The 14,995-nt window shown below is 40.5% G+C and overlaps 1 protein-coding gene across 1 annotated transcript in view; it reads left to right on the forward strand.

Annotated features, from left to right (window-relative positions):
• Positions 1–526: 526 nt before the first annotated feature.
• The window catches only part of CAMK4 (calcium/calmodulin dependent protein kinase IV), a 142,955-nt gene continuing 128,486 nt past the window's right edge, over positions 527–14,995 (forward strand). Inside the window, exon 1 of the mRNA XM_065744144.1 lies at positions 527–721. Within this exon, the coding sequence (XP_065600216.1) occupies positions 606–721 (116 nt within the window). The 5' untranslated portion in view covers positions 527–605. The remainder of the gene's footprint in view (positions 722–14,995) is intronic.

Here is a 14,995-nt window from a genome sequence, read left to right on the forward strand (position 1 = left end):
TCTTTTGTCTCTCGTAGTTCTCTTTTTTATCCTTTCCTACCATTTGCAAAGGCCAGGTTAACAGGTATTTCGCCTATCATCCGCTTGAGCAAAGAAGAGCTACTTCCTTATTTATCGTTCTTATTATGCGTAGGCCTTTGAGGCACTAAGAAATTCAAAGCGGAGATCACTTACCCCTGGGCTAGGGAAGGAAGCTGGGGAACAGCAGGAATCAGAATCGTTAGGGCGAAGACAAGACAGGCTGTGAAACGCGCCTGTCTGCACCGAATAGGACGCCGTGCTCCGGCGCGGCCTGCCGGGCCGGGACCGCTACAGCCGGCGATACAGCGTGCCGCACCCGCACGCATCTCATCAGCTGCACGTTTCATAACCTGCTCGGAGTGCCATTGCAGCACGGCAGCTTCGCCTCCTCACGCTCCCTCCAGCACTGCGCCGGCAACCGCACCGCGTCCCAGCGCCGCCGCCCACCGCCCAGCCCCGGCTCCGCGCCCCGCCCCCCGCCCCGCGCCCGCCCCCCCGGGCTGGGGGAGCTGCTGGGGAACCGTAGTTCCGACAGCCCCGGCGGTTGCAGGCGGCGCGGAGAGGGGTTCGAGCTGAAAGTCACCATGCGCTCCACCTGTGCCTCGGGCTCGGCCGGCCGCCCCGCTCCCGATTACTGGATCGACGGCTCTAACAAGGACGCCCTGACCCACTTCTTCGATCTGGAGTCCGAGCTGGGACGGTGAGGGGGGGTTTGGGAGCTCGTGGGGCGGCGTCGCCGGGTCGGGAGCGGCGAAACTTTGGTGTGCGCGGAGCCGCGGGGCGGGGCGGCTGACGGCCGTGCGGCGCCGTCGGGGGTCGAGCTCCGGGGACCCGAGAGAGGTGGCAGCCCCGGGGTGAGCCGCGCCGTGTGTGCGTGGCACTCAGGTGCCGTGCAGCGCCGGGCTCCGTGCCCTGCTGCGTCCCCTTGGAGCCCCAGCTGTCTGTCCCTGCCGCTCGCCGTGCCGGACTCGCAGTCCCTGCCCTCCGTCGGTCCCTCAGCCTGGCTGTCAGCTCGCAGCTCGGGCAGCGGCAGTGAGCAGGCCTCTGTCAGCCTGCGGACTGCGGTGAGTCCTGCCTGGCGCTCCTGCGTGCCCACGGCTTAAGGGTCCCAAGTCTTCAGTTTGTTTCTTTTTTTCCGTTTCCTTTCAAACCGATGTCCCGGCGTAAGATTCAGTTCCCCTCCCCCTCCCCTCTCAAAATACAGTTGTTGGTTTATGTTGAATTTATAGGCAGAAAATAGCACTTTTTAAAAAAGAGTGGAAAAGGAAAGCACTAGAGAAGATCTTGCACCGGATGACTTGAGTCAGCAAATCGGTAAATAACAGCAATTGCGAATTCTAAAACAGGCGTTTATTAAAATCCCCGTTGACAGTGGGAAATTTGCAGGTGGTACTACGGTTTCTTGGCACACTTCTTTGATGAGAGGATGTGCAGTGAAAGGTATTGCTATGAATGCACCTGTGCTTGCCTGCTGTAGCTAAAAGGGGCTGGAGGAGCTGTTGGAACACAATAAAACATTATTCTTGGCTTGCTGGCTAGGTCTCAAGCATTTGCTGCTACCTTTTTGCCACTCTTGTGACTGAGATTTAAACAGGATTACGTACCCTTTCCCAGGTTTGTACTTTATCACACACCTATGCAGGAACATGGAAACGTAGAGGAGGAAGTAGTCAGGTTGGTTTTGTTTCCAGAAGTGACACAGAAATGTACACTGCTGAGCAACAGCAGTTGATAGCAACTCTGTCACCTGAGTAAGTGCTGTTCTGTGCGGTTTGCCTGGAGTCCTTTCAGCATGGCTGCTAAAGACTGAGCTTAGTTTTTGAAGGCTCCATAGTGCTGATATGACATGTGTTCATCTCATGGGTTTGAAAATGTTGACCACTCAGGAAGTCAAGTCCTTGAAAACTGCAGTATTAGCGGGGCTTTCTACCCCTGCAGGGTGTTGCAGAGGAGCCCAAAGCGCTGCACGCTCCACTCTAAAGACAGAAAGATATTTATTTATATAAATAGATGCAAGATGGTAATTTGAGCAATGATAACAGCAACTTAACAAGGTTCAAAATGGCTGGATATCTTTGATTATTTGCTACGAAGAGGGTTGGGGGTGCTGGATGAATCTTAGATCAAATCTTAGCAGAGCTAGTATAGCTTAATAACAGTAAATTGCTTACTAAGGATCTGTTAACCAAGTATAACCATGTTCTGAGTGAATGGGTTTCTTTGTACCTTGAGAGGTGTTTGTCCCTACTCAGAGGGAAATTCTGGTGGCAAGAACACTCTCCAAGGGATTCTTAGGCAGCTTGCTACCTATGGGCTAAGATGACCAACTCATAGTCATACAACTTAGAATTGGTTCTGTTGAACCAGATGCCCGAGTACCAGTGGTGAAACCTTGATTGTTATTAGTCCTAAGGATAAGGTCCTTTGCACTTCACTTGTATGCATTAGGCCTTGGGTATAATGACCAGGCAGAGTGCTGGGCAAGGAGACACCATCATACAAGAAGAGACAGTAGATGCTGAAACCCTAAGGGAAGGTTTGAGTAGGAAACAGCCACGCCCAGCTGGGTAATCTTACTATTCCAAGTTAAAATAATATAGTAAAATAAGTGACTTCTTCAAGATAGGGTTTTGGAATATGTCTTTTGTTAGCCTGAAAAGGCCTGTGTTTGGACAGATGTCCCCAAGTATGGGGGTCCCCTTGGAAAGTAACCTTTCTGCAGAATGTGTCTGACAAATCCCTTAGCTGTTCTAAACAGTAGATCTTGCTTCCTCAGCAGCCCTGAGAAGGAACCAGGGGGTGCTGGTTGATGAAAGATTCAACATGAACCTGCAGTGTGTGCTTGCAGCCTAGAAGTCCAACTGTATTCTGGGTTACATCAAGAGAACTGTGACCAGCAGGTCTAGGGAGGTGATTCTGCCCCTCTACTCTGCTCTTCTGTACCCATCTGCGATACTGCATCTGACTCTGGGGTCCCTAAAACAAGACAGACATGAAGCTGTTGGAGCAGGTCCAGAGGAAGGCTGTGGAGGTGATCAGGTGACAGGAGCACCTCTCCTATGAAAACAGGATGAGAGAGCTGGGTTTCTTCAGCCTGGAGAAGAGAAGGCTCCAGAGGGGACTTCCAGTACAGGGAAGCTGGGGAGGGACTTTTTTAGAAAGGCAGAACAAAGGAAAATAGTTTTAAGCTGTAAGAGGGTAGATTTAGACTAGATATTAAGGAGAAACTCTTTACTGTGGGGGGTGGTGAGATGCTGGAACAGGTTGCTCAGTGATGATGTGGATGCTCTCCTCTGGAAGCATTCAGTACCTGGCTGGATGGGGCTTTGAGCAGTCTGGTCTAGAGGGTGGTGTCCTTGCCTATAGCAGGGGGTTGGAACTAAACGATCTTAAAGGTCCCTTCCAATGGAAACCATTTTCTGATTCTATGATTCTTGTATGGCTAAGAAAGAAGTGACTGGGAAGCTTAGCTGTGGGGTTTCACAGTGGCTCATAGTTTTCCAGACTCATAAGTAAAAAGATGAAGAGTGATGTTTGCTGGTCATATGCTGTCAAGGGTTTTTAAGGATGATTTTGCCTGTGGAGAATCGCAAGAAGACATTACTAGGCTGGCAGGATATTTAAATCACATAGTCACAGAACTGTAGGGGTTGGAAGGGACCTCCAGAGATCAGCTAGTCCAACCCATCTGCCAGATCAGCTTCCTAGCCCAGGTTGCACAGGTAGGTGTCCAGGTGGGTCTTGAATGTCACCAGAGAAGGAGACTCCACCACCTCTCTGTGCAGCTGTGCCAGTGCTCAAAGTGACAAATGAAATACAGTTTAGATGAATGGAAGCATATGGGAGTGGGTGAGAAAACGCTAATTTGGACATAGAACTGTGTCTAGTTAGGTAGTGGGTCTCGTGCCCACTGGATACTATGGATGCTGAGAATTTACAGTGGTTCAAGAGGTTCAGGTTTACTTTAGAGAAACCCATTGAAGTTAATTAAATATAAAATTGCTAATTATTGAACCATAAGTTCTTCAGTGTTATGACAATATTCTTTGACAGTATTCACGTTGGTTTGCTCTATTTGTATTCGTCTTGTGACATCTGTGTTTGGCCACTGTTAGAGACAGTATTCTGAGTGGGAGAGACTATTCTGAAGCAGGACAGCTATTATTATTATTATTATTATTATCCTACTTAATGCTTGGCTACTTTACCTTCCCGTTAGTCCATTTCTGAAAAGCTTTAAAGATAAAATTTTTGTTTTGCAAAATGTATTTCTTATTTCTCTGAAGGTGGCAGCATTGGCAACTTTTTGATTTTTTCAGAATGTATGTCAGCTGGAAGATTGTTTTTCACACTCTTGGAAAAATATGTTAATAATTTTGGGTTCCAAGCTTGTACATTCTATAAAGACTAAAACCTTTTGTTAGCCATTTACAGCTCATGCAGTATCATTTGGTACGGCGTTTCTGAAATAAGCATTAGTGTAGCAGTACTGTATGAGGGAAGGAGAAATTCAGTAACAAATATTTTAATACTCAGCAATATTACAAAAACTCTCTTTATTGGAATTTTAGTCACTATTTTACTTAGTATGCACTGGCTTACCTAATTGTGTTAAGTTTTGTTATCATTTGATTTGAAACTGCCTGATGTTATGTTGTAGGTGTATTGCAGATCTGTTAAACAGCCAAGAGAGGTTGGAAGTATTTTCTACTAAATACTTAGGGCTTTTAGTTTTGTAAACAAACATTAAGAAAAAAATAAAGAAAAATAGAAAAGTTATGGGGATTTTTCTTTGTATAAGAAGGGTAGTTAGAATCATCCAAAACCACTTTCAGTTTTGTGATTGCTGCTGAAAACTGAAAGATGCTTGGTACATGTAGTTTACCTTGAATTGATGGTGATAGCTGAATCATGGTTTGCTTCAGGTGTTCTGAGCACAGAGAATTGAAGTCCAAAGAGTGGTTTATAGGCTATGAAAGCAGTGCCTTCTTCTTTACTGTGTTAGCCACAACATCAGAGGTGGATATTGGTGATATGGCAGCAGAGGCTGAAGCTTCCCACCAATATTCCATTATGTTTTGTTGCCATGTGACAGATGGCAGCAGAGGGGTGGTCTGATAAAATGGTGTCTGACGTGGAAGTGTGTAAGATGCAAAGATGTGTCACTGAATTCCTCCATGTGGGAAAAATGGCTTCTGTTGGCACTTTCTTGGTATTTATAGAAACCTGACAGTGGATGTGAGCGCAGTGATGCAGTGGGTGAATTCAGACAGGAAAGATAAGCCACGTTCCAGACACCCATGCACAGCTGTCACACCACAAAATGAAGAGGGTCTCAATTGGCTCATACATGTGAATCAATGGATTACAAACACAAAACTCTGTATGAAGTGGAATATTGGCTTCAATGCATTTGAAGCAATGGTGACGATGTGGGAATATTGCAGAATACTGCACCATATGGGTCCCATGAATGCTCATGAAATAATGGAGTGACTGCTACGTGCAGTTTGTCAGGACCTACTGAACCAATATGAGGCTGAAGGTGATGGTTTCCTTGATGTCATTATTACCAGTGATGTCAAACTCTTGTTCATTGCTGGTGAAAATGCATAGTTGATAGTAGTGACTATTGTTGAAAATCATGTTTTTTAGCTGAGAATTTTCTGTATCAAATAGTGCTATTTTGCTCTTTATACCTGTTGTGGTTTCCATGGAAATAAATATGAGGCATTACTTTCAGAGCAGCCTATGTAATTTCATTCTGCAGAATGACAAATCTCTCTCTGTCAGGAGTGGTCCTTGTTGATTCTTGTACATCCTTTCCGACTGCAATGTTCTGTGATTCTACGAAGAAAGTGTGGGGCCTTTTTCTGCCTATTGAAATAGTCATTTGTTTTACAGATTGCTTTCCATGTTTACTTAGAAAAGTATGTTTTTTTTATAGGGGTAGGTCACTCCCTTCTTCAGCAAAATAATTCTGCTTAGTGGTTTGCAACTTTCAGTGCTAGATCTGATGATTTTGTGGTAGACACGTGTGCTGCTGACGGTGTGCAGTGCTAGCTGTCCAAAGCCATGTGCGGGCTGCTTTGTTAAACTGCAGTGAGAATTCCTCTTGGAAAATTATCATTGAACAAAATCTGCAGGTATAGATTTGCCTGTCCCTGTGTCGCACAGTGCCACTAGTTGCAACTTGCTTCTTACCCTTATAGCTCTTATCTGCAGATGAATAGCTAGAGTTTCTGTGAAGGCAACTGGTCATTGAATAGGGAAGGCTGTCGAAGGTGGAATTTTAAGGCTTCCCTTGTCACTGCTGTGTTATACCAGAGCTCTAGTTGAAGGAGAAAGATAGCAGTAAGAGAAGACCTGGTATCTTCATGGCACCAAGGCATCTGCAAGGAAGGTGGACATGGAGAATTGTCTTCTTCACACAATGCACTGGCAGCATAGGTCTGAAGCTGAAGACTTCAGCACTCCTGCTTGTCTCATCTTCCTCCTTGAAAAATGTCCTTAACATGTGAGAACAGGCTCTTCCATGATGGACATGCACTTTACTCTTTCTGTTGAAGCCATGCTCTCGTGGAGAAGACAGTTGAGTGCTAAGTTGGCCAGAGAGAGGACATTAGAGAGATTTTTGTTAACTAAGATATGTCTTGAAGAGGTGGGAGAAGTCTGTCCCTCTTAAAATACATGTTTACCTGCAAAGGGTTGTAAATATAATAGTTAACAGGCATTGAATGTGTTATGTGGAAGCTCTATAGCTTCTCAGCCCTGTGTTTTTGGTGAAATAAAAAATAAAAATAAAGCATTTAGAAAGTAAAAAAAGAGTATCCTGTACTATTCTGTAAATAAAAGCAATTTCAGAATAGACATGCCGTTTCACCCGAGGGCTTTAATCAGGAGAAAAATGTGTGGGTAGTTTGGAGAAAAAAGTTAGGCATTTTGAACCAGTCCGTGAAATGTTGCTGTTGATTCTGTTGTCTGAATGCCTGTTTTAGATGTTAGTTACTTTTTAGATAAGTAAATAAATATCTAAATGCCATAGGCCATTGCTTAAATTGTTTTACAGTTGGAATTTGAGGCCAAAGTCTTGTTCTTTTGCAGCTAGGGATTTTTTCATTGAACTACAAACTCTGCACCTGCTTCACAGAGGCATAAAAAACAGAGTATGTTTTTTCTATGATGGCTTATGTGTGTATCTGAATCCTGTTAATACTGTGATTGAGGCATTGCTTCCATCATGGTATGGTGGAAAATAGTTTTTTTGATTCTGTCTGCTGTGAGTGAAATGTTTAGTTGTCAGTGCTTGTAGCTGGTCACATCAAAGACACTAATGCTGCCTTAGCCCACTGCCTTCCAGGAATTGTTTAATGCCTGGTTGGTAGTGTGAATGAAGTTGCCTATCATATTTTATATTAGCCCAAACTCCACTGTATTAAAAATACTGTACTTGAAACATAATTATCATCTTTTAAATATGAGCCAAAATGGACTATTGATGAGGGTGTGGATTTACGTTTTAATTTACAGAAGCACAAAAGCACTGATTTTATTTGCAATATTTTACTACACCATTCTTTTTTAAAGGGCAATTTGTGGGTGCACCTACACTGAAGCTTTAACTTGGATCATTGAGTGAAGCACTGGAAACAAATGCCTGTTATTCCCTCCCACTGTGCTTCAGTGTGCATGAGGGGGCATCCTTGGCAGGCACAGAGCAGACTGAATGTAACTGAACCAGAATGTATAGTTCAGCAGCACGTAATCCACTCAAACCTCATGTGAACACTCAGTTCACAGGACCAGATTGGATCTAGTCTACAGCAGAAGCTGCAGAAAGTTTGTATGTTTGTATTGACACCATGTTCCACTGTTGCACTCCATTGCAGCGTGTGCCATAGTGATATTATGTTTTAATCTAACTGTAGTTAATCTGCAGCATGATAATAGGATGCTTGTGATACATCATGTTCAACATAATGCTCAGGTCAGTGTCTCTCTGCTCAAGTTTTAATTAACTTGTAAGCCACTGAGAATATATTTTATGTAAATTAAAATTTAGAGCCTAAAGTGGACAGTGAAAGAATAGTTAGGTGATACAGAGTATTACGTTATCTCTATACACTTATTAGTCTGTGTACAGAGTGCATTGTTATTCCAATAAATTGAGCTGTTAACGTTTTACTAAAAAAATGACTACTGGAGCAGCTTGGAATAGTTGGAACAAGTTGATGATCATTCTGTATAATTTTCACAGCTTTCTTGTATTTAAAGAGCTATTAATAATGAAAAGTATTATATCATAGAGCTGTTTTTCCTTTATTTTGAAGTTATTTATTCTTTCAGCCCCAGTGTTATTTTTGTCACTGATTTTGGTTATCTTCTTTTTAATTAAAAAAAAGGAAAAAAAAAGTATTTCTAATGGAGCAAATGAGCACCTCTTGAAATAAGTGCTTTAAAGAATACTGTTTTGTTTTTTTTTAATGCATGTAGTTTTTAGGAGTTGAAAATAATGACATATAAGAATAGGCCACTTGAAAAAACATTAGTCCCCAGCCTTGTCACTTATTATTAGTAACTAACCAAGTAACTGAGCTGCCTTTGTCGTATAGTGACAAATGGTAGTATGCTAGCTGTAACATTGGCATAGCTTTTAGAAACGTTATGCCAAAATTTCAGTGCTAAGATTGAGTACTCATAATAATTGAACATATGTAAAAGAAACAGATATTAACTTCTGATTTCATAAAAAGAAAATAAACGTAATCTTTTGTGTTATCATAGTGAAGTAGGATTTAGATTTATAAACATGAGTACTTGCTATTAACTTCTTATTTAGGAGTTTTTACCAGTTCTGCTTCCTCTCTACACAATAGGCAGGTCTTTATTACCTGAATAGCATCATTAATTTCATAAGGGATAATCTTTTTACTGCGTGGTGATGGTTTTTGAGGAATGGTAGGCAAACATGCTGTGTGTTTTCAAACAGTGATGCTGATTTTTGGTCCTTCATTTGTTTAATGTCTTTTTCGTTATTTATGTGGGTTTTTTTTTCTTCCCCCTTTCTGCTCTGCTTTAAAAAGTAGGTTGAAATGACAGCTTTTACAGTCATCAATACCATGGAAGTACTCTTCCATTTGTTGTTAGTTGTGCTTTATTTGGCCTTACTTGCATTGCCAGTGTCTTTGGTGAATCACCAGAAAATATGTTTTAAATTACTGCTTCCTGCTCTTAAAAACTGAACTTGTTCCTCAGTTATTTTACATCTTTCTTTGTTCTTGGTGACTGAGCCAGCAGCTCTGTGATATGTCAGATAGCAGCAAATCATTAAGAATTGAATTTAGGAATTTTTGTGTTACAAAAGAATTTTTTTTTCTTGTTGGTTTTGCCTTACTTTTCTTTCTCAGTGTTCTAAGAGGTCTTTTCAGAAAGAAAAGCACATTGGATGTGTTTTCCCAGTCTACCTATGTTTTGAAACTTGTGGAAGGTCTGCCAAAGAAGACAAGAGGGGTGCACATCTTTCATTCTCAGGTCCAAGGCCCTAGATCGTTGTGTTACACTTAGCCAGCTCTTTCTAACCTGCAGAATAAAACTTGTGTTTTGTCGTGAACAGATTTAGTAGGGAAGGTTCGGGTCAGAATGATCTGTCTGGCAGAAGAGGTTGCAGCAGCTCAGGTGCACCGGAATTGCTGAGGATTATGTGTCTTCAGGGCAGAATGACATTTCCCCTGAGGCTACTGGGCAATGAGGGTTGTTTGTGACTGTGTATGTAAGATGTGTTTAAGATCTGTCTGCGTGGTGCCATAGGAAGGATCACTGAGAATGAAATACTGTTGTATGCTTGATAAACATGCGCACTGTGTGTCCCCAGTTTCTTAAATGATACATAGTTTAAAACAGAAAGATGAAGTAGTGTTGCTACAACTGAGTGCCAATACATGTTGTAAATGTACCTTTTTTTTATACAGTTGTAGGAGAACTGTCAGGTTATGGGTTGAACTGATGCTTCAGCACCTGGTGAACAGGTGTGGCTGGCCTAGAAGTACAGAACTGTTGACACCTGTGTTCTCCCTGCCACCAGAATGGGTGGACACAAGGTACAGCCACCTTGGGCTCATATGAGGGCCAGCCACTAAAGGGAGTGCCTTTTGAACCTAGGCGGCTTCCTGCAATGGAGTGTTGCGTACCCAGATATTCCCTTCACCAGTTGGGTGAATTCTGTTCTTTCTGTAAAAGTAGGCCCCTTTGCTGGCCTTCTTGCAAATATTTTGCCTGCTGTCACCAAGAACCTATCAAAGCAATTTAACTTCTTCATTAGTAGAAAAAGAATGAAAGCAAAAATTGTATAGTTAACTGTCATAGGTTACTACCACTAACACACTGTCTGTCAGAAACTATTGATTTTTGCATCTGTTGATTCAAGAACAGATTTCCAAGGTGGTATTTCTTTCCATGTAAAATAATTGTAAAGATGAGACTGTACGACCATATGACTTTGAAAGGGACTGTTCTGGCTATAGCAAGCAAAACCTATGTTCTTCTTGAATTTGATCTGCAGGGGATAACCAGAGGGGAATTACTTGGTCTGAACCCCCATATTGCATGGTCAGAATTGCACATGAATTCCAACATGACTGAAGTAATATCTGAAAAACTTAGCTGTCTTTTTCACATATGTAGCTATTCCAGTTAGAATTCAAGAACCATAACACGTAAATCAGAAGATGAGAGATAAGCATCCATCTATCTAATTATGTGTTTTAAGGCTACTATCTGTCATCATCTATCTGTTCATATTGGCTTTTGGAGTGGATAAAGCAGTGGCAAAACAAGTCCCAGAATTCCTCAAAGACATCAATGTCCAAATCGAAACCTTTGAACAAATGTATAGTCTCTGCTTAGATGCATAGCTCATGGTGAGTGTCCATATGCCATGGATAAGATGCCAGAAGTGCAACTTGACCTCAGAACTGATGTCATCTTCTCAGTTTTTTTTCCTGAACACTCTCCACTAGAAACAAATGATGCGTCTTTCCTCTGGCCTTCCTCCAGGTTTCTTGAAAAAAAAACAAAAAAACAGTTAATAGGTTTAAGGAAAAGGTAGTATTGTAGAACAGTTTTCTTTTTCTCTGAATAATTTTTCCTTATTGTAAAGAAACTTTTTTCCTGTATTCAGGTTATCATAAAAATGTCAGTACTGTTCCTGATTTTTTATTGTTAATCTTTAAAATATATCCATATCTACCATGTCGCCACCTTTGTGAGATAATACAACATCTCATTTATTTTTAGTGCTTTTATTTTTAGAGATTACTCTGATTGCTCCACTGAATTTTGGAAAGCTGAATATGACGTAAAGTATTCTACAGATATCTTGATTTTACATTTTCTAACGAAAACATTATGAAAGCATTATACAATTGAGGGAATCTGTCAATTGTATCAGTCATGACAAATTTTGAATTGCTTGTGCACTTTTTGTCATATATAAAAACCCAAACCACTGACACTAGTAGGTAACAAATTCACGTAAAGAAGTTGGGAGTAGCTCAGGAAAAAAAATATGATATTTCTGTTCTAATCTAAATAAACTGCATTCAGTAACTTTGCTCTCATGAATGAATGGAAATAAAAAAACATTCCAGATGTTAATGAATATCCATTGAATAAGAAGTCTGACATTATTTTAGCATACTTTGGAAATAATATTCTTAATGATTTGTCTTTGAATAATCCAGTTAACAGAGGCATGCTGCCAGTACAAAAGGCTGTTATGCTATGGGATTTTATTTTGTGCTTGGCAGTAAAAATAAAAACAAATAAATACTGTGTTGAAAAGAGTGGATATTCATGCCCCTTCTGTGGAATACTGATCATAAATTATACAACTTTCAGATGACAGTGAGCCCTCCTACCTGCTTATACTCTTTGGAGACTGAATTTGAATTTTATTCAAACTAAAGAAAGTATGTCTTTCAGATTCATTAAATGTGCAAGATGGAGTTTGCCATTTAATTTGCTAGGTGTCCTGCACCACTCCTAACATTCTGGACCGGTGAGTATTCTAAGAACATACTTGGGGCCAGAAATTTATTCCAATTCCTTTGGCATGCTGTAGTATTTTTTAAAAAATAGAGGTGCTTTACAGTATAGTTTTGCAGAGAAAATGGATCACTTGGTTTGCCTCGAGTAAATGTCTGTCTCAGTGCCTCAAGTTAAAGCCTGTCATGGGTGAATATTGATTTATTGTATAAATTATTTTATATATATAAAGTATTAATGTGTTTTCTCGATTAACTATCTGCAGTTGTGCTATGGTATATGAATGCAGTGCCTTACTGTTTATTTTCCTGGTGGGAACTGTTCACTGGTGAATTTTCTATACCATTGTTACCATTGTCTTAATTTAGAGACATGCAAGATAGGTGTGCATGGATGTTTTTACCTGCTAGCTTTGCTGTATTCCTCCCATCCCACTCTTCTTGCTATAAGGACAGCAAGGAGTCTGTCTCTTCAAGCCTTCAGTCTTTACTAGCTGTTGAGCTTAGTAAAATCAAAAAGAGAAGATCAAAAAGTTGACTTTTGCCATGGTAAGCAACACTTTTTAGAGGTTCAGAGTATTCTGAGTTGGTTGGGAACCCACAAGGATCATTGAGTCCAGCTCCAGGCCCCATATGGGACCACTCAAAATTCAAACCCTGTGTCTGATAGCATTATCCAAACATTTCTTGTACTCCGGCATTTGGGGCTGTACTCAATGCCCTGGGCAACTCGTTCTGTGCCCACCACTCAGCTTCTATCTTCTCTGCACTGAATAGAACCAGGGATCTCAGCTGTTCCTCACACAACTTCCCATCTTCATATCCCTCCGTTGAATACTCTCAAATCATTTATTGTACACTTCTATAGTATATATAGTGATGACCATTTAGGAAAGGGCTTAATGATTTTTTTTTCAGTGACTTCAGGTTCTTGGTGTCCTGGTGAAAGAAGATGACAAACCATCTTGTTCCCCCCACTATGATTGATTCTTTGCAACCAGATATGAAATGCAAGTACTCCGAGTGTTTAGGGACTGCACCATTCTCTCACCATTTGTTGGTATTATTTACTTAGCAGGGCATTCACTTAAACTGAAAGACAAAGCTGAGGCTAGTCTTTTAAAATATTCTTGAAACACCAAATAACTGCAACTTCCAGAGCAGAACATTTGATGCTAAAGAAGGCAGTAATAGGTTGATTTTGTTTCCTGACAGAGGAGGAAAAATTGGTAAATTTAATTCGAGAATATCTGTTCTTGTTGGATTGCCGTATTTAAAAATTTGGACTTTTAGATAAAATTGAGTCTGTGTGTGAGTAGGATCACTAATCAGTTGCCAAATTGGGTCAATATGAAGTGGAAAATTTTCATTGAAAGATGCACCCTGAAATTCTGTAGCATGTTTTCCATTCTCACTCTCATGGAGATGAAACCCATCTCCATCATAATAAATATGCAGGTAAATTATTTTTTAATTTAAATTCAGATTCCATCTCCATGCATAATTCATATCTTAGGTGCTAAAAAGAAGATGGAACATGAATAAAACTGAATGAAAAATGCATTTATTACTATAAAAACTTGTTCATAGAGTTTATTTGATTGGCAGTAGCAGAGAAAGAATTCTCTTCTATTTCTGGAGAATCATTCATTTAAAATGACAAAATAACCTGAGTCTCTTCCTCTTCCTTCTCCTCTTCAGCAGAACAGTGTCTCTTTGAGCATTTTAATCTTTGGCTGTTCTAGCTAAAGCAGTAGCCCAAGTTACCTTAAAGTCATTTCAGCTGGCATGATCTATTTTTATTATTCTTGCAGCATTTCTGTATTAAAAAGAAACCAGAGCCATCTCACAGTCTACTTCTATGTGACTTGAGATGAGATGAAGCATCTTTTATGTTTGAAATAATCATATTAGAATTGAACTTGCAGATGACCATATAAATTAAAGCCAGTGAAACTTATTTTTTTAAATGAGGTTAGTTTTTCTGCTGTCAGTCTATATTTGTGAGCTGGTTATGTTTGTCAATGAATCCAATGAGGATTTACCAGATAGCCTGTTAAAATAATTTTACATAGTGCTTCTTAAGAACCATAACTTCTAACTGTACTGAATACCTAATGGGACCATTTCATTGTGTTCTTTACTACTCATGAATTTGCAGATAGGACGGTAGTGAGTATAAGGAGTGGTGTATACAATGGCATGTAGCCACGGAAGACCACATTTTGTGCTGGGGAATCATATCTATTGCTTGTTTTATTGAATATTCAGACGCTTATAAGTGTGAATAGACAGAACTGAGAAACCAGAGGTTTTTCATCCCTTGATGAATTCCAGTATATTAGTATTTTTTGTTGTTGTTGTTGTTTTTTTCAGTTACTTTATGTTATTTTTAAGCATGAGTGTGATAGGAATAATTCAGTGTTTTACATCATAGAACTTCTCAACAATTCAATGAAATTTGCAACGTTTCCCTTTTTGCGTTCATTGTTTATTAAAGATATGCAGTTGACTTCTCCAGATTTAGGATCAGTTATACAGTGGTGCTTTAAGAGAGTCTTGGTACAGCTGTTTGGTTTGACTGCTTTCATCTTATTTTTCGTCCCTTTCTGGATAATATTTTGTGTTATACCGTAAGTTGAGCAGCATTCAGTCACACTTTTGTATCTAGGTCTGTCCATGATGGGGACAGTGGTCTCACAAGCCCACAGACTGAGAGTTGTGAAGGAAGTGGAAAGGAATGAAAGGGAAAACAACAACAAATGGTGGCGATGATCTGAGGAGGAAAACAAACATAGTTAACTAATAATGGTAGTGGAATACAAGTTAATTGGGATCGAAGCTAATAAATAAATGAGAGTTTCTGAAAACAGAAGTCCTTACCCTGATCTTGCAGGGAGCAAAGAGTTAGTCTTGCAACTTCCAGTCAGTTT

The sequence above is a fragment of the Cyrtonyx montezumae genome, unplaced genomic scaffold, assembly GCF_038088225.1.
Source record: "Cyrtonyx montezumae isolate F1298 unplaced genomic scaffold, pur_monq_1.0 scaffold_30, whole genome shotgun sequence".
In the NCBI taxonomy this organism is placed as follows: domain Eukaryota; kingdom Metazoa; phylum Chordata; class Aves; order Galliformes; family Odontophoridae; genus Cyrtonyx; species Cyrtonyx montezumae.